The following is a 20,740-nucleotide window of genomic DNA, read 5'->3' on the forward strand; positions in this document are numbered from 1 at the left end:
TAAATTGTACTAAAAGAAGCATAACTCTACAATCTCCTTAAAAGGGTGCTTTTTATAAAATAAATATGTATTTCTATTTTATATAAAAAGTGGAAGTTTGGGGTCTCTTAAAGTTGCATTTTCTTATGTACCAAAAGTAATATACAATAAGCATTGATGTTTTTAGTAAACCTGAGGTGAGCAACATCCCTGAAAAAAAAATTCCATGTGCTGAATGGGCTGCAAAGCAAATGGTGTCTTTGCCTGAATCGTCAGACGCAGTGGTTTCAAGATAAAAATGGCAAAGTCTTAAACTGAAATTGTAAATGTTTTGTAGAAAGACAAGAGTGGAAGAACTGCACATCCTCTTCCCCACAAGCTCCAAGGCCTCAGCTGTGGCAAGACATGTAGGAGGTAATCTACAGAGCACTCTGTGTTTTCATAATTGAGTTGTGAATAAAATCTGAAATACATGTAGTCATGATTATTTTGTGTTGAAGAGAAATATGTACCCTAATAATGTAAATGCATTATTAAAATATAAAAATACAGTAATTTGCCATTGAAACTATATATTTTTAGCCAAAAAATCTTATTCTCAAATTTAAATTTGAGACATGCAGTAATCTGGTTTGCTAATATCCCTTCATAATTTTATGAGAAGCAGATTGGTTCTCACATCAAAATTTGTTTGGGAGGAGGTACCCAAAATTCAATCATGTTCATGATGTCAGTTAGCCCAACCTCCTCATGTCTATGGTTTTTATTGTGTCAGTAGGTATGTCATGTTTAATCTCTATGAAATGCTGGAAGCTGATAATGAGATGTCTCTTAGAAGTTTCATAGTAGCTATTTTCTGGTATACATGCTTTATTAAGTAATGAAGCAAGGTAAAAAGGATTTTCTGAGCTTGAATTTTTTGCTAAGGAACACAACAGAAATCTAACATCTAACCCAAAATGAAAGGAAAAGACAGGAGGGAGGAAGGACAGAATGTACAGCAGAACTGGAATAACATGCAAATCCTGACAGAGCAAGCAGGGAAGCAGGGTTCCTATAAAAACTAAAAAAATTCCCAGCAAAGCCAGATCAATGGTCCCCTTAGTCCCCTAGCCATTCCAACAGCAGCAGGAGGTGATGCCATTTGGGGATGCAAGACTCGTCAGAGTCGTCACATTCTCCTTGTACACCCTCAGCATCCACAATCAATGGATGTGGATGTTAGAAGGTATCTCCTCTGCTCGTGGACCCGTTGTCCAACAGCAGGTCTTTTTCAAGACAAGTTTATTAGACGTGGAAATAAAAAATTAATATGACTTTCAGTAAGCTCATCTGCTCAGTGAAGATCTAGCCAAACACGATAATCTGCTACAGACTGCACCCATACCAGGATTTAGGAAAGAGGTAAAAGTATTGCTAGGCCTTCTGCAGTGCCAAGTACTGCGTGGAGTAATGACTCATATATGGTCAAGCAGCTGAACTGGTTTCTGAGGTACTTCTTGAATCCATGTGTCAGGGTTTTTATGAGTTATGTCTCCAGTAGAAGGTCTGCTAAGACATCTTCAGCTTTAAACATTATGTTGTCAGTTGTGAGTCTTGTAAATGGATGTTGAAAAAGTCCTGATATTGAAAACTGCAGATTAGAGGATAGAAGGAAGAGAACATGAATTTGCTATAACAAGCACATGAAACAGCTGCCATAGCTAGCCAAAGGTTGCTCAAGTATATTCAGATCTTCTGTCTGGTGACACATTATCATTGATGTTATATGGGCAATAAGAGATCTTACACAAGAGAAAATTTTTTGGGGTGGCAGGGCATCTTAATATCCTCACCTGTCAGTACATATTCACAGAGACGGATGGGGTTTAATTTTCTATTCACTCATCAAAACATCTTCATTCCTCTTTCCCTGATGCATTCCTCTTTCCCTGCATGCTCTACCAGTCATTAAATGTTCAAACAAGGATGAATTTTATGTTTGATTTTGCACTAGATACTTTAAATGCTTTTTAATCATGGATAGCATTGGATGCTTTATTTCTTAACCAGAAGGATTTATCATTTCATAGAATCACTGAATGGTTTGTGTTGGAAATGATCTTAAAGCTCACCTAATTCTAATGCCCCTGCCATGGGCAGGGACAGCTTTCACGAGATCAAGTTGCTCAAAGCACCATCCAGCCTGGCCTTGAATGCTTCCAGGAATGGGGAGTCCACAGCTTCTCTGGGCAACCTGTCCAGGATCTCACCACCCTTTATAGTGAAGCATTTCTTCCTAATATCTAATATTAACTTGCTCTCTTTCAGTTTGAGGCCTTTCCTCCATGTCCTATCCCTATATTCCCTTTTGAAAAGTCCCTCTCCAGCTTTCCTGTAAGCCCCCTTTAGGTACTGGGAAGTGCTGTAAGGTCTCCCTAGAACCTTCTCTTCTCCAGGCTGAACAGCCCCAACTCTCTCATCCTGTCTTCACAAAGAGGTGCTGTGGTCAACTTAATGGCTCTCCTCTGGGCTCATTCCACCAAATCCATGTCTTTCTTGTGTGGGGACCACAGAGCTGGACACAGCATTCCAGGTGGGGTTACACAAGAGCAGAGAGGCAGAAGCACCTCCCTCAACCTGCTGGTTATGCACTTTTTGATGCAAACCGGATCTGGTTGCCTTTCTGGACTGCAAGCACACATCACCGGGTCACGCTGAGCTTTTCATCCACAAACACCACCAGGTCTTTCTTCCCAGGGTTAATCTTGATCCATTCTCTGCCCAGGCTATATTTGTTCTTGGGATCCCCCTGACCTGTGTTTAGGACCTTGCACTGGGCCTTGTTAACTCTGTGAAGTTTGCACAGACCCAACTTTCAAGTGGTCATTTGAAATACCTAAATCTTGTCATTCTGGTTCTTCTGTTAGAAGAACAATTAGCAATGCATTTCGAAAAAGATAAATCATAAAGCCATAAACATGTCAAGATTATATAAAAACATGTTTTAGCAAGCCCAGACATACATCTGGAAAAAAGTGTTATTGTCATGTTTGTAAGCAAAACATCACTCTTGGGACTGCAAAACAGCTGGTGGCTGATTTTATTTTTTTGCTAGTTTTTCTTTCACCATTTTTTAGAAAGCGTTCATTGTGGGACTTTAAAGGCAAAATTGGATTCAAAGTCAAACTTTAAAATCACATCTTTAAATATATATATTATATATATATATATACACACACACTTATAAATACACTGAGAAAAAAGAACTTTAGCCAATTTTCATTTTCTAGGAGGCAAGAAAGGAAAGAATAATAGTGGGTTTTGTCAAACCCAGTATGTGTGATACAGGTTTTCATGTGTTTCCAAAGATCCTGGAAGGCAGTAACACAACACACAGCAAAATATGGCATCACCAGGTCAACCATCGTTCTCATTAAAGTATCAGCACCCCAGGAGCTCTAATAGCCTTGATGAACCCGAGTACTTTGGAATAATTACTATGCAATTTTTTGGTCCTTTTGTTATTTCACAGAATACTTTTGTACTGGACCAGCTAATTTGGTTATTCAACATTCTAATGTTAATATATGCTTAAATCATATTATACTCCTGACAACAGTCTGATATGGTTTTGTTTTTAGGGTTTTTTTCTATATTTTGCACTTGTGGGAATTTGGAAGCTGTGGTCTGCCTATGCTGCTGAAACAGGATTAATTTTTCTCTGTCTACATCATTCTTCATCATACATGTTGAGAGTTTTTTGAAAACTCCACATAAAAGCATAATCTTTTCCTCTTCATTTAAAACTCCTTTGGAGAATGTGATTTATTTCTCTCCTTGTTAGAAAAGTTGCTGTGACGTTGAAAGCATTAATTTCTTCAGCTCCTGGCTGGGTGATTTTTTTCTGTGTAGCTTGAAAACCTTTCTTTCACAAGTCTGATAGACTCCCTCTCTTCAAGTACTTCACTAACAGGCTTTTTATTTTAGAAGAGAATCCTTTGTGGCTCTGGGTTTTGTACCTATTTTTCAGCATGTACATTATATGCTGCATCAAAGCACTATTGCCTTTTCATGTATGGCAAACTTTTTTGGACCTGCCTTCCAGAAAGGCATTATAGAGAGACAAAGGATGGCACAGAGTCATTTTAGTGCAGAAAGGATTTGATAAATGGCCTCAAAACTTTCAGATTTCTTTTCACACAGTTAGCCTCTGGACACTTAGAGTCCTAAGAAATCCTAGTATTTAATTATGTACTTCTTTTCCAAAGCAAAATGTGCTGTTCAGCTGGGGAATAAGTACTCTGAACTATGACATTAGAAGCCTTTAAACCTATTATTAGTACAGGTAGCTTCTTCAAAACTCCTAGAAAGAGCCAAGACTTTACTTCATCATTTTTTCAAGGGTTTTAAAATTTACAAGTAGATTGTATTTGGAGTAAATTTTGCGTCTTTCTTCCTCTGGAAGAATACTCAATGAATTAAACAGGTGATACTACTATGTTTTTGGATAAACATATTTAGTAAAACCTTTCTCAGCTTCACTATTTTCACAAGCAGTATGTGAAAAACAGTTTTAATTAAATTTAGTTATTTAGCTAATCAGCATTAACAGTAGAGTACATGTAACCTCTTCAAAGTTCAGCGAGGCATTTCACCCACAAAGTTTTTACTCTTATATTTTTCAGCCTTGTCATTTCCATTCAGGGATTGTCATCAGAGAAAAGCTCACTTTCCTTGGAGGCTCTTAAATATTTTGTTGGAAATAGTAGCTGCAGGCACCACTGGGCAGAGAGGAGAGATCCTTGAGAATGGGCCATACTTCCAACAGCAGTGCTGCGATTGCTCACAAAAAAAAAAAAAAAAAGTTAATTCACTTAACCCTCTTGCAGAGAAAAATCTCATAAACTAGAGAGAGAGTAAAGAAAGATTTATTGAAATAAATAAATAATTTAAATAAGGATCTTCAAATAATGATGTCAAAAGCTATTATGGGCCATTTAACCTTTAATCAAAAGTGTTTCAGAAAGAGTTTCAAAATTTTACCTCTGAAAGGACTCACTGCAGTTTTATCTTTCCATATATGAACATTTCTGTTTCCAGACATCCTTAAAGTATGATTTTTATTTCCACAAATCTATAAATATCTGACTGGAAAGCTGGACATCTCTGTTATCCTCTAGATGAATTCCTATCCAACTGGACACCTATCATGCAAGGGAGGCCCTGCTGAGCACGGGGGCTGGACTGGCTGGTCTCCAGAGGTCCCTTCCAACCTTAGCCACTGTCTGATTTTGGGATGCCCATAGTGCATCACTTGTTCAGTTATATCAGAAAATGCCTAGATCTGTAGCTTTTAACTACTCCTTAACATCTTGCTATAATCTCATTCAGTTCTCCCCGCCTCTGCAGGCCTGTCTTGTCCTTGTTTAACTGTTTGCGTGGGTAAGGCAAATGCTGAGACTCTGAATATGCCTGATGCACAGAGAGCAGGACTGATCATCACCCAGATAGGTGAGAAGAGATTCAACCCTTGAAATAGGTATTGTGTTATGGATGTTTTTACATTTGCAATGGCACAACACTTTGACAGCAAGCCAAATTTATTGTGGAGGATTTTGAGTAGCAGAGTGTTGAACCTCCCTGTGATATTTTACAAATGGGTCCTGTTTTACATAAATCTTTGAACCTGTAAAAATCATATGAGTAGACTTGATCACTGGATTTATGCTTGTCTTAAAGACATTTGCCACTAGAACTGTCACTAAAAGAACATCTCTGGTCTCACAGGAAGGGACATACGCTGTAGATTTAGGACATTCATGAGCCAGGGGCTTAGCAAGTCCTTTCACATTTTGAAAAAGCCAGACATTTCAAAAGCAAAGGTACACACCTTGCTGTTGTGTGGATAGAAGCCAGCACAAGGTTTCAGCAATGACTTACTCGTTTCAGTGAGCCAAAATTTACTGTGCTTTCTACTGTTGTTACATCTCTTTGACTTTTTTTTTTTCCTTTGTTGTTGTATCTTAAGTTTCATTTTAAAACCTGGCACCAAAAATAGGTTTTTTTGGTAGGTAGTATAGTCTTTGGAGAAGCCCAGCATAATTCAGGTTGAGCAACCTGCTCTAGCAGAAAGTGTCCCTGCCCATGACAGGGGGGTTTGATGAGATGATCTTAGAAGGCCCCTTCTAACACAGACTTCTGGGGAATTCTATGATTGCTTGACAAACTCAGATTTTTTTCACTGAGTGTCCATCCATCAGTGCCCCCCCCACCCCAGAATATTTGCTTTCAAAATGTAAAAAAAAATGAGAAATAGCCTTTTCCCCCTTCAAACTCCTGACTTTTGAGACACAGATTAACAGATAAGAAATTCAAAGTTAATAAAACCTAAGTTTATCATCATATGCTCATCACAACCACTCTCAGATTTGTCATTTCTCCATTACCAGTTGTCCAGTGATGAATATTCACTGTAATCTCTAATACTGTTGTTTGTCATGATCTGCCAGGGTTTTTTTTAAATTTTAATTACAATACTAATATAAAACTTCTGCTTTTATTTGAAATATATATGGAATAGTTCAAAATCCTTATGACACACAATACGAACAGCCTTTTCTATATGGTTTGACTTCACAGGCTTTGCTTCATATTTGTAGTGGCACCTGCATGAGTACTGTGATTTTTTTTTCCCCTTATTCTTAGCTTTTTTTTTACTTTCTTTCAGTCTCCAAGAAACTAAAGTGGTATCTGTACTGTATTTTATGACATGATCTTTTTATCTGTCCTTAAGTTTGATGTATCCAAGCATCAGGCAAACCTAATTTTCTGGGTGAGGTTTTTGTTTCCTGGGACATAGCAATGCTGAAGCTCTTGGCACATGGTATTTCTGAAAGCAATGGTGACCAAACTTCCTCTCTGACATCCAGATAAGGCTTGAAATTGGTTAGGAAAAATGTAATCACACACAAACATTTACTGTTTCTTCAGCTTACCAAAAATAAGTTCTTATCTGTGTCCAGCTTACTTACATTCTGTAATACAGCAGATGTTTTTTTTTCTTCACTTTACTTTTTTGAGCTTAATACTCACAGCTGAGATATTTTTGCTTTAGTTGAATCACAAGTGACATTGTTTCTTAAAATTGTTTTGTATAAAGCCAGAGAAAAACTTTAATTTTACCGAATCCCCTCCACTGAGATGTGCCCAACAGTATGTCCCCAAACTCAGATTACCAAGAGGATTAAAGCAGGCACCACTTGTTTTTTTCCCCTGAGGGGGGCAAGAGGCTTGCCTTATTTCCCATAGTTTTATCCTAAATGAGAGGACGTGCTGAAGCATTATTCCAGAGAAAAGCTGTGCATGCCAGCAATAAAGTAACAATAAGCAATTTTAAACTAAGCTTTGAAAATTCTTGAAATATTAGCAGCTTTGTATGATTTAAAAAGGAAAATTTTGGAGTAGGTGGACTTATAGCTTGATGAGTATACAATATTACGTTCCTATTCCATGATAGGGTTATTATGTTTACACAGACTGAATGACTGCAAATAAACTCTTGAAATAGTGTTAATTAGATTCATGATTCATATAAACTATTATCCTGCCAAAATGAATTATGGTTTGAAGTTACTGCTATTTGTTAGTGAGGCAGACTATTCAACAGAAATGTTTATATTTTAAAAAAGGAAGATTTCTATATATGTATATGTATGTGACTCAGATGTAATCTTGTATATTTTCAGTTTTACATATATATATATATATATGTATGTGTGTGTGTGTGTGTATGAATCTTGCCCACAGAACTACTGCTCATCAGTATTACTGTACCCATATAAAGGCAGAAGCTGTTAGGCACATTTGAGCACAGGATTTCAGGTTGTCTTGGAGCCAGGCAGATGAAAAGTGCCTTTTCATATAACATACTAAAATGAAAATATGTTTGAATATTAAATACAAAAACTATACTTAATATTCAATTTATATTGTTTAACCAGATAAATGTTTATATGTTTTAAGGCTGAATAAAAACCTTTAACTGAGTGTTCAACAAGTTATTTAGTTTGAAAATAGTAATAAGGTATTTCAAAAATGAACTTTGTTCTGTCCCTATAGTAACACAAAAGCTGTACAGAGGTACAAATCTATCTAGAGGTGATGGAAAGGCACTAGACCTAGCACTACATAAAAATTATAAACAGAATATAAATAATATATATAATATATATAATATAATATATATATTATATATATATAATATATATATATAATATATGAAGGTAGGCATAAAACATTTATACATGGAATTTATGATCACACAGTAGTTTTAATAAGGCTGTGTATATTTCTTGTAGAAGACCTGGTGTGAACTTCAAAAAAAAAACAACCTTAATTACATAAAACAGAATGGCAAGGTTTCCATAAGTGTGAAAATCTTGCAATAATGAAAATTACAGTCATGTATTCTTTAAGGACTACATAGACATGGTAACAGAGGTGTCAACAGACCTCTCAAGATGTCTATTAAAACTGATTTTTTGATGACATTGTTCATTTAATGTTGTCCCTTTAGCATTCCTTCTACTTATGTCCTTTAGATTCCTTAACATTGGATGGTTTTATTAAGGTAGGTTTCTGTTCAAGGCAGAACATGCAGTTTCCATATATGAAATGAGAGAATGGCAGTAACAGGCATCCAGCTCTCCAGACAGGGTTTAACAATGACTCTGTGAGCTTAACTTTGCTTTGTTAAATAGAGACATTGCCTCACACACTAACACAAAACCAGTTTTTCGTACGTCTTCCAGAACAAATTATTGAAAGCCCAAGGTTTTGCTGTTTCTAACCCTGAAGTCCCATTTACACACTTGGTGTGACACTAACCTACATCTGTGTCACAGAGTTGGGTTTACAGAAGCCTTTTCTCAGAGGGCAAGAAATGTTATGCCCACTCTCTTACACAAGTCTTCTGTCCCATAGACTGAGCATGGCATCCATGCATTCTCAAATCATTATCTCCAACCAGCCCTTCAGTCTCCTTGAAACAGTGTCAAGAGTGCTGTCTGTCAGGTGTAACAAGTCTCTAAACAAGTTAGAGAGGGAAAAAGATCTCATATGTATTATTTCATCAAGACATCCTACCCCATTAGTTCCAGCATCAGTGTTTGTCCTTTTGGAATGGACTGAACTCTGCCAGGAGGTCTGCACAAGGTTACATCCCTCTCATCCTGCCTATGCAGGACATAGCAGGTGCACACTGGCACAGATGGAAGCAGCAGCAGCAGCACTCAGGGCAAGTCCCAGGTCACCAAGCAGCTGAGCACTCATCATAGCAGTGTGTATTTATGACTCAGCTCAAATAGCCCTGGAGACACTTCCAGGTTTTACAGCTCTGGAATGTTGGAGATGCTGAGCAGGAGGTGCAGAGGTTGCTTGGGCAGACAAATCCAGAAACAGAAGAGCATAGAGCACAAAGGAATGCTATTATAGCCATGTATCCCTGCCTCCCTGGGCAGGCTGAGCCTTTCCCCACCACATAGCCATCTCCACAAGAAAACAGCATTTTAACAGGAACTTAAATAAATGATACCACACCCTAGACTGTCCCAGTAAAATATTATTTTGTCAAATAATTGTTGCATTAAAGGAAATTTCATGGCTAGCTCATTCTCTCTTCCTCATAAGAGACAAGATCAAAATATTAAAATTTATGTTTAAGACCACATGCATGGATGTAGATCTCACCAGACAGCCGCACAGTTCAGATACTGATCTTCCACTGATGGGAAATCAGAGATGTCTGCATGCATGTGTGTGTGTGCGCGCTTTTGTGCACAGACTTAGCAAAATCAGCAACACTAAAGGTATTTTTTCATACCAGAAATTGGACCTAAGTGCGGGTTTGTTGCTGTCAGGTAGTTGTGACAGCACCATCCATCAATATGTCCTCTCATACAGTGGAAGTCTTCACAGAAATGAGTCTTTTTCTTTTCTTTTTGGAAAGAAGGACTTAATATCCTCCTTCCTTTCTGGAACAGGACTCTTTTACAAGCTTGCTGACATAGCAGTGTCATGAAGGCAGAAATGTGACAGGATTTGAGAGTCTTTAGCTGTTCCTACAAGCGTGTCTACAGGTGAGAATTACTCCAACAGAAGTAGTTTTGTTAGGAGTGCTTATACTACTCAGAGAGCACCAGAGGAGTTATCATGGCGGAAGTGAATTTTGCCAAAATATTGGAGCCTGCACACTGTTGGAACAGTGTAAAGTACAGGACATTTTCTCAACAAAGTCTTTGAAGTACAGCTTCTGTTAAGAGTTGTTTCTTCTGTCTCTTCTAGAAGTACAAAACATCCTTATGTAGATAGTTCCGTACACATATGTGTCTGAAAAAGGGAGGGTCAGCATCTTTGCAGGTATCTCAGACTTCCTGTATTTCTCTTTACTAATTACTATTTTCTTGATTTTTTTTTTCACTGCAATTGGAAGTCTTTGTCCTATTTAGTTTGGTTCACACCTATCATGAACCTCAATTATTATCCATTGTCTATTTCACTGGAAATTCATCATTTCCCCAATGAGTGTCTAAACCAAACTGACAGAGAAAAAGAAATAAATATAAAATACATTAGGAATACAGCCACAACATGACAAAGAGCTCTCATTGTAGGCTTAATCTGGAATGCTGTTTTGTGTTGATATTTATATTTCTAACATGACAATGACTCATTGTTGCTATAGTGTTGCCCCCTCTTTCTATCTACTTCCTCTTTGTGTGAGGGGCGGGAGCAGAAAACTGCACACATTCAGAGAGGAAATGAGGCTTCTCAGAAAAGAGAAATAGTTTTCAGAACAATAAAACAACCCAACTGCATGATCTAAAATTAACTGTGAAATCTATACCTCTGTTCCAGTCTCCCTACACACATGCTATAATGGGGCACCCCAGGCTTCGTTCGTGAGGGATTAGGACTGCTGAAGTATTTCTCATACTTTTTCATGGCACCAGGTGCACCAATAATGAAAACTGAAGTTTTAATTAATGTAACCTTAATGTTAGGACATCCAGAATTAAACACAAAATGCCAAACCATGTGTCACCAGGCAGAGGAGATGAATGTGGGTAATGACCCATGAGAAACATTTACAGCAGTTGGTAGCACTGGAGCAGTTTGCAACAGAAAAGATGAAATTACCAATACTAGCCTGGAATAGGCAGTTGATGCCTGTTTCCTCTGGTTAGATTTCAATATAATCTTTTTACTGTTAGATTGAGATTAATATTTCCTTGATGGTATTCACTGTTTGCTGTCGGAGGAGTCTGCTTTAGGAGAACTTCCTGTTGGACCTCAGTCCTTCTTATCAAACTGGTTATTGATAAGAATTACAGCTGCTCGCTTTTCTCCATTTATACCGAGTACTTACTTCAAGAAGTAATGAAGCATGATTATATTATGCTATGTGATTTCCCTTTTTAGTTGTTTTTTTTAATATAAGTGTATGCTTTTGGAATATCTACACAATATAACCTGAACACAAAGGTGAACTTGAGAGTGCTTTGCAGTACAGACTTCACAATAAAAATTTTGCTGCCAAAACAAAATCTAAAGATTTGTTTTCCATAGGAGGTGTGCAGTGTTTAGAAAAGTTTTGCTGACTCCACTTTGAATTTAAATTTCCTCCAACTTCCAAAAAAATAGATCTGCTACAGAGAAATTCAGAATTAACATGAATATTCACAAAAAAACCCCATAATTCTTGCTTAAGCAATAGCTGAAAAAAAAAGCCAACACAATATTTGGAGGAAAATTTAAGTATAAGGAATGTACTTGCTCAGTTCAGCTGAATATTAAGAAAGATCACACTAATTTATAAAGTCAATGGGTCATGGGACACAGGCAAATCAGTATTATACTGATTTCAAAATAGGATCCTGAAATCTATAAGCATGCTGCCTTCATTGCTGGACTGATAAATTTAGGATTTGTCATGCATTTCTATCAATGGTGATAATCCAATGCCATATCAGCAGACATGTCTAGCAAATTTATTGAAACACTTTTTAGTGCCTTAAAAACATTCTATTTTCCCAGCCCAGAATGATTTGATTTCCACTTGATTAACTATAATCTCAATTGCTACTTGAAACAGTGCTTCCAAGAAATGTCACACAACTTGTAAAATAAAATTCACTTGACTTAATCATCATTTTCTCATACCAAAAAATTAGTGGCGCTTTTTCCTGCAGTTGTGTCCTTTTTCTTTTTTTCTTCATCACAAGAAGCAATTTTGTATTTTCAAATAGTCTCCAAGTCTCAGCCACTGCTTTTATTTCCTCTTTTAAATGATTTCATAATTTCATTCTGTGTTTGCTTCCCAGTCTGCAATGTAACTTCTTGCTCTTTCACTGTTGTGCTATATGGGTCGCATTGGTGCTCTAATTTCTCACCAAGTCATTTATTCACAGTTCACTGTGGGTGGGTAACACCATGATGACCGTGATTCCCTGGAATGCCTATTGAGTGCCTTTGTAAACCTTTGCTAGTGGGTGACAGAACAAACCCAGCATCAAAATTCAGTCAGTTGAGGAAGCAACCTGAGGAGTTCAGGCTCTGGCCATGATGCCAGTGGCAGGATCCTGAGAGAGACTTGTGGGAAACAGCCCAAAGGCATAAAACTGCCTTGGGAGTGTGAGCCTTAACTGCATTTCTCCTTCCAGGGTATTTGTTTTATGCTGTAGGAGATGCCTACCAGTCCCTAAATGCTGTTCACCCTGTGCCAGGGGCTCCTCACCTTTCCATCTCTGCCTGCCATACAGCTGCTTCCCTTCTTCAAGGAGTAGGGCAAGACAGGAACATGGCAACCCCTCACTTCTCTCCCCCCAGCTTCTTTGGGCAGATCTCACCAGCTGCTGAGAGATTCCTCTTTCCATTGTTTTTTTGGTGTCTGTCCACAGGGTGGAGGTCATGACTTGCATATAAGACAGCCTGCACTGAAAATAAGCATTAAAACTGGAATTATAGAGGGATAAAATCATGGAACAGAAAGGGAGGGTGGAAAGCAGGAGGAAGTATTTGTGTGCCAAAGACAACACAGGAACAAGTTCTTGTAGTGAAGAACATTCTGTCTGTGGTTTGTCACGTGTGGTGTTGTTTCCACACCACAGAGCTGCAGTTCAGCTCTCTCTAACACAGAAATTTAATGAGGAGGCTGGAGCCTCCTGCAGGACCACTTGATCTTTGATTGTGTATGCAGGTGAAAGTGCAGTGACCTTGGAGAGCCCATGCTTGGAACTGTTGTTAGTGGGGCTGTTCGAGCTGGAGGAGTGAGGATGGGGGCTAACACTTCACATTGTGAGGCAGGAGCACAGCAGTGAGAGAGGAATCTGTGCTGGCAGCAGATAAGCACTGAAGGGAAGAGGGGTGCAGTTTGACACTTTGTAAACACCGTCTTTTCACATTGCTCTTGTCTTTGAAATACAAGTGTATCATACTGACTATGTTTACCTTTCTTTCTCTGAGCCTAATGTCTTTATTTCATAATAGGCATCTCATAGTTACAAAGAGAAAGAAAAAAATCCATTGTCTCCAGTGATTTTTCTGTCCTGTCAACAGAACAGAAAAAATTTTGTTTAGTTGGTCAGTTATGTAGTCTTTTAATAATCCTAATGAAACACAGCAAAGATTTGTCATGAACATTACTCCAATTTGATCAATGACATCCTGGACATATTTTTATTCTTTAGTTATATCTTATTAAAGCAAGATTGTCTTATCAACAGCTTTAACCAAAACAAAATTACTCTTTTCCGGCTTTAGGATGGGAAATATTTGAGAGTAGACTGAAGCACCTCTGGTCTGAGAAGTCCCATGACAGGGAATCAGACCAGAGGAGATGTTTGATAAGATCCACATTCAGACTTGAGCTGTGGAGTGGGACATAGAGAAATAGAAAACTTCAGCAATGGTGATTTAAAAAGGGAGTGATAATGAGTGACAGACAGCCAAGTCAGATGCAGGGCATCTTTAACTCCTGCTGGGAAACTCATGAGAGGCTGATGATCCTGTCAGGGGCTATGTCATCTGGTGTGTGCTCTCACCCTGGGCTTCCACAGCCAGGCTAGAGTGGGTGCTGAGTGCTGGGTGCTGAGTGCTGATATGCCACCTACACTAACACCAGGAGTCAAGTGAGCCTCAGAGACATTTCACCGTGTGTTACAAAGATTTGGTGCAGATGGATCTCTGGAAGGCAGGAGCCACCCCTGGGACAGAGCTATGGTCCAGAGAAGCATCAGACAGAAGAAAGTGGCTATGATAACCTCAAAGCCTGGAAGCAATCCAAAGCACAAAGAGAGAAAGAGTGAACCTAGCAACCAGACCAGAATTCAGACCTCCTCTAAACTCTTTTCCCTGTCCATGTGTTTTGTTCTGCTTTTTGTTTCATTCTGATTCTGGAGGAAATGCTGGCATGTGTTCCTTGCCCTTACAGCTCAGACACAGTCCAGCACAAGTGGGTAACATGTGAGGAGAATGTATTTTTTATCAAAGCTAATCTGTAGCCCAAGGATTTGCTATCCATTCATCAGCCTTGCACATGACAGAAGTCCTAGCATGGTACCTACAGGTTTATTTTTATCAACTGTTCTTTTTTTGTCTTCCAGGGTTTGGTATGACCACCCCAGCCACCGTTGGAGGCAAAATTTTTCTGATATTTTACGGCCTTATAGGATGTGCAGGGACCATTTTGTTCTTTAACCTGTTCCTGGAGCGCTTGATCACTGTCATAGCTTACGTCATGAAGTCCTGCCACGAAAGACAGCTGAGGAGGAAAGGGGTTCTCCCTCACAACAGCCGGCGGGGCTCAGGGACCTCTGAGGTGGACAGCCTGGCGGGCTGGAAGCCCTCTGTGTACTATGTTATGCTGATTTTATGTGTAGCATCCCTCATAATTTCCTGCTGTGCCTCTGCAATGTACACACCGATTGAAGGGTGGAGTTACTTTGACTCACTTTACTTCTGCTTTGTGGCCTTCAGCACCATTGGTTTTGGTGATCTGGTCAGTAGCCAGAACGTCAGGTATGACAGCCAAGGCCTTTACCGCTTTGGCAACTTTGTCTTCATACTCATGGGGGTGTGCTGCATCTATTCCTTATTTAATGTGATCTCTATTGTCATCAAGCAGTCCATAAACTGGATATTAAAGAAGTTGGCCTGCAAGTGCTGCCACAGATGCCAAAGAAGATTATTTCGTTCACGGAGGAATGTGGTAATGCCAGGAAATGTGCGCAGCCGGAGAAACATCTCCATTGAGACTGATGCTGTCAATGAGAGTGACACAGACGGACGCCGTCTGTCAGGAGAGATGATCTCCATGAAAGACTTTCTGGCCTCCAATAAAGTCTCACTGGCCATCATGCAGAAACAGCTGTCAGAAACTGCTAATGGGTATCCAAGGCAAATGAGCTCTAATTCGAAGCAAAATGGATTCTCCGGTGGAGTTGGAGCCCTAGCAATTATGAATAACAGACTGGCAGAGACAAGTGTGGATAGATAAAATAGCAACAGTAATAGCAGTGAAACAGTGTGAACCATTTCAACAGGTATTGAAACAAGGTGAATCAAGTGAAATAGCTAGGGAGAGCGCACCACCAGAGGGTGGGATGATGTGAAGAGCATACCTCCTGATGAAAGACCTCTTGACTTTTTGGGGGGCTTTCACTTAATGTTTTTGCATTGTACCAGTCCTGGCCTTCCTTCTTTCCCATATTTCTGCTCCTCAAGCAGTTTACTGCAGGAGGATTTTAATTTAGCCTTCAGATAAAATTTCTATGTCCTGTTCTTCCCCAGTATGTGACATACAGATTTCAGGATAAGAAATCTGAGGGATGGGAAGAAACCAAGTGTGTGTGCTGAACACATTCTTAATTCACAGATTGTTTGGAGCTTTCTGTCTTACTTTCATTCCTGTTTCCTGGAAGTGACTTATCTGAGACCAAAAAATGAATCAGTCTTTATGATACTGCAGATCTAATTTAATGGAAAATAGTATGCAAGTTGGCAGGTATATTCTGGAGGTATTGTAATGTGAATGGGGAGAGAATTTTGCCTTTAGAATTTATTTAGTCTTTCATATAAGAGGATACTGTCAAAAGTGATAGAATAAAAAATTATCCTACTTTTGTTTCCTTTTCTTCATTTTCAAAATATGATTCTTTTCCAAGGATAGTTTTTATTCTAGAATTGAATCACTATGGCTTTCTGTTTCAAAAATATCAAATTAAATTGAAAATTGACTTACTGATGAGTGGTACGAATTATTCCACAATAGCAATCAAAGACTTTCCAAATTTTTGTTCCTATTTGCCTCAATTGTGACTGAATATTCAGCATTGTGTAATGCAACTAGTAATTTAAGTTTACACAACAGGCTTTAGTATGCAATTAGATTGTCATGTCAGCATCCAGGGTGTTATTATAAATGACTGTGATCACAGAATCACTTTGGCAGTGTCCTTTTTCTCTTTCATGTAACTCTGTCATTCTTCATCTGTTTCTCTGGTTTTCAGTGATAATAATGACAGGGTCTTGATTAGGGAAATAGAAAATGTTTTACCTCCTTGTTTTTCTCAATGAAATGCTCTGAGTGTTCATTATGACTACAAAGGAAATTTCAATGAGAAGAATAATAACAGTAAGAAGATCATGAAAAGAGGAAAAGAAGTGATCTTTAATGACAGTGAAATCATATTTTGTATTAGTTAGCTAGAGAAATAAGGGATTAAATTAACATAAAATCTAGCAAAAATTTAAGGATGACTGGGCTGAATTCCTGATTCTTCTCTAAACATGCAGCACATTAAAGCTAAACAATATATGAGAGTGTAAATAAGTAGAATTGTTCACAAAGGACCCCATCCCCTGGAAAGGATAGTGTATGCATCAGGACAAAATGTTTTCTCACAGGTGGAAAGCTTTTCAGAATATTTCAATATTAGGAAATTTAGAACATCGTTATATAGTTCTCTCATAAAGAACAATGCAGATAGCCTCTCCAGTTTAATTAGTATTAGGAATTTATATCATAGCCTTTTTCTTAATTCTGGCCTAAAGTTCTTTTACTTACATTTCTAATATTGTAGAATAACATTTTTATACTAATTTTATCAATATTTGAATTTGAAAACAAAAGCTTGGAATCCTTTCATATAATAAACTAACCCCAGATATTCAACAAATGTACCTAACTAGTGAAAAAATTGCAAGCTCTTTTGACATTATTAGGGGTAAAAATCCTGATTTAAAGCCAAATCTTGCTATTCTTAGTTACAAGGAAAGCTTTAAGCTGAAGTTATCAGTCCAAATTCTGAAATACGTCAACTCATCTGTGAAGGAATGGGGTAGTCTTAGCAGAATCCCTTCATATTTGCATCCATGTAAAATCTGAATCAGCTTCCAAACCCTAACTTCTATGAGAAAAGCAGTTTTATTTGTTTTTGATGGGGGCTTATGTATTAGCAGAAATTGCCACTGAATTATTTCAGATTAAATTATAATACCAAGATCCATTACACTGTTGCACTTTTTTTTTCTTTATTTTTTTTTTAATCCCAAGACCTTCCTCGTCTCAATCTTACTGAATAAAAATACTTGGCTATAAAAACAGAGAAGTACTGCTCTGAAGCCTTCTTTCCAAATTCATTCAGAAACACCTTTGTTCACTGCCTGTAACCCTAGGATCTCATTGTTACCGATGTATTCCTCTGCTAGCTATCAGAAATAGTATAGGACTTAACCCACTGCTTTAGCAGTCACTAAGAGGGTCTTCAGATGGTTTCAAGACATGAGACGGTTGTGTTGTTCTGTTCCATTCTTTCTGGTAACCAGCCTTGGTTTCTCATCACCACAGAGGAATCTTTGTCAGCTATTTTCAATAGGTCTGAAAACATCTATGGTTATGAAAGCAAGGGACTAATAAATAGACCTTATCAAAGAGATTTGACAAGGCTATGAGGGATCTTTGGTGTACGCTAGCTCTGTTTTCATTGATCAGCCCTGACCTTCTGCTCACTCAAGCACTGCCTTCTTCATGACCCAGGTGTCAGGTGCAAGATCACTTGGCTTTGTGGTTGGATTTTATGTCCGCTGAAGATAACGAGGGAATCGCTGCACTAATCATCTCTATTCAGATGTCAATAGACAGAGATGAAGGACCAGTATATTCTGTCCCTCTGCTATCTTGTACCACGATGTCATTCTGTCCCTAAGAGACCTCTGACTTTGTCACTGAGTTCCCCTTACGGTAGCCACACTCAGCATTGAATGATTTTGCCAAGGAGGCTGTGGAATTCTTAGAGAATATCTGTGGATAAATTAGACTTTTAAGATCAGAGAGAGAAATTTCTGAATACAGTCCCATGGTACTACTACAGTTGTTTTTCTAAAGGCATTGAAGAGAGAAATCCCCAAAAAGTTCTGTTCATAATGTAGTATCAAAATATTAAATTTACAAAACAAGTGGAAATACAAATGTACACATACCAAAAAAGAGCAGAATTTAACATGGGAGTGACAAATGCCCAGCCAGTGTGAAAAGTAAATTACACTAAAAATACAGATAGCATCACATTTCTCTCATTTTTAAAGTAGCAATGAGGAATTTAAGGAGATAGCCAGGGATCTATTTTCAAAGCTGTGTAAATTTTAATGCTGTATTGCTTAACACTAAAATCTCAATCAACAAGACAGAAACATATTTTCAAAAGTACTGAGTTTCTCTGTTGCCTGCCATGAAATTTCATGGTGGCTATTGAGATATGAGGGTGAGGTTTTTAAGGCAAAAATGTTTGGAGGAAAACCATGGATGCATTGAGATTCTGAATGTGCACTTTAAAGGGCCAGGAGTACCACTGAAATCAGTGGGTTAAACTGCAGTTTGCAGCCTGCCAGGCTGAAAATCTGAAAATGGAAGTCCGTAATGGAATAATCAGCTGAAATTTAAACTCATAGTTGTGCAACTTAATAATATCATTATTTAATATAACATATTGTGTATAATTAGTTTACATTGAAAGGAAATATCTAGTGCTAACCAAAATACAATCAAATAAAAGTAGAGGTAGCTCTTAGAGTTTTCTTACTAGTTTAGGTTTTGTAAAATGTGTGAATCAGGCACTTTGCTGGTAGGTGGGTGTGAAAGCAGTTACATTCATTTATCTCCATGAAGGACATGGGCCTCTTTTTGCAAGGACATGAATAGACTCTGCAAAGGCATTTAATCCCTGCTGGAAGTAAATTAACTTCCCACCACACACCGACTTTCAGTAGAAGTCAGGTACTTGATTCCCTTAGCCGATTTCAGGACTCCAGCCATGTATTAGGTTTTGAATCTAAGATGACCTGACAGTGTCCCTGAAAAGTTCAAACAGTTGGAGCAAAGTTTCAGTGCTGCAGCACTCTAATAGCTGAATTAATTTATCTAAAAGCATTTTATGGTGAGAGCTTTGCGTCAACCAAATAACACAAAGAGTGTTCACATTTTGTTTGATTTAATCTTGGCCTTTGTCAGTATTAATTATATTTGACACATTTACAAATTGAAGAACAAAGAGAAGGTTGGGCTAGGCATAAAAAATAAACCAGCTCCATTTCTCTGACTGAATTTTTCAAGAGAAAGGGGTCAGGTCGGGAAGAGAGCCTCTTGATTAACATTGTATTTGACTAAAGTTTCTCTGGAGGTGGAGGGTATGAAGTTGTTTGGATGACTCCTCTCCAACAGCTGTGGAAGTGGAACTTTTGTGTGACCCCTTGATGTCCCCACACTGGGAACAGAATCTCAGTGAGCCTTAGCTTAGAGAAGGGTTAGCAGTTCCAAGCAATACAGTTGGAATCTTCTGTTGTTTTAATTCAGGCTACTAACACTGGGCTAACACAGTGCTTTCTTAGAGTCTTCAAGAAGTAGTAAAAGTTATTTTATCTAATTTAATGTACAAACTGTGGAGAATCACCAAGTGTTTTCTTTCCCTTGGGCAGAAAATACTGCCAAATACACAAGTACAATGTGTCTGTTTGAGAATGTTCAGAGTAGATTTTTGCTTAATCCAGGAAATAAGAATACAATCCCTTCCCTACTCCTTAATTTCCAAATATCCACTGGCAACAATATCTACACAATACTCTGCTTATTGCTTAGAAGGCCACATTTCACTAGGAAAATTAAAACCATTGCTCATCAAAGTGGACCAACATTGTCTTATTTTTTATTAGATTTAAGAGAAAATGTGAATACAAAGAATGACACTTCATGTCCAAGCAGTTAGAAGCTTGTTGATATAGACTGTGTTTATAGAGCTGTTTTATGTCAAAGCAGACAAAAATCACCTCACTGCAGACTTTTAAGAACAGAAGTAAGTCTAAGAACAATCTTGTGGAATACATACACTGTTATATTTTGTTTTTTTACAGTTTCACTTTGTGTCTTCTGTTTAATTATATGAAAATATTTGTGATAATAGAATAAACATAAATTTGCAAAGATTTTGAGAGGCAAAATGATGAAATATGTTTTATGTGAAATATTTTCCACAGGCTGTGTAACTTTCTATAAAGGGGAAGTTTGATAAGAGGCAGAATCATTTTTTTCCAAGCAAGGGTGCAATTTCTGGACTCAAATGGATTTCCTATTAGGTACATGTAGGAGTTCCCAGAGGGGAAAGATGGATCAGTTTTCATAAGTGTTACCTTTCAAAATACCTTTTCAAAGCTATTCCCCCTTTTAAAGCCA

The 20,740-nt window shown here is 38.0% G+C and overlaps 1 protein-coding gene across 2 annotated transcripts in view; it reads left to right on the top strand.

The window, feature by feature from the left end:
• Positions 1-20,493, top strand: part of KCNK13 (potassium two pore domain channel subfamily K member 13) — a 54,098-nt gene extending 33,605 nt beyond the window's left edge. Inside the window, exons 2-3 of one of the 2 annotated variants that reach the window (XM_015632039.2) lie at positions 317-393; positions 14,622-20,493. In XM_015632039.2, coding sequence (XP_015487525.1) covers positions 317-393; positions 14,622-15,514 — 970 coding nt within the window. In that variant the 3' untranslated portion in view covers positions 15,515-20,493. The remainder of the gene's footprint in view (positions 1-316; positions 394-14,621) is intronic. The other variant, XM_015632038.3, reaches the window with a different exon arrangement.
• Positions 20,494-20,740: the final 247 nt, after the last annotated feature.

The sequence above is a fragment of the Parus major genome, chromosome 5 (assembly GCF_001522545.3).
Source record: "Parus major isolate Abel chromosome 5, Parus_major1.1, whole genome shotgun sequence".
Classification (NCBI taxonomy): domain Eukaryota; kingdom Metazoa; phylum Chordata; class Aves; order Passeriformes; family Paridae; genus Parus; species Parus major.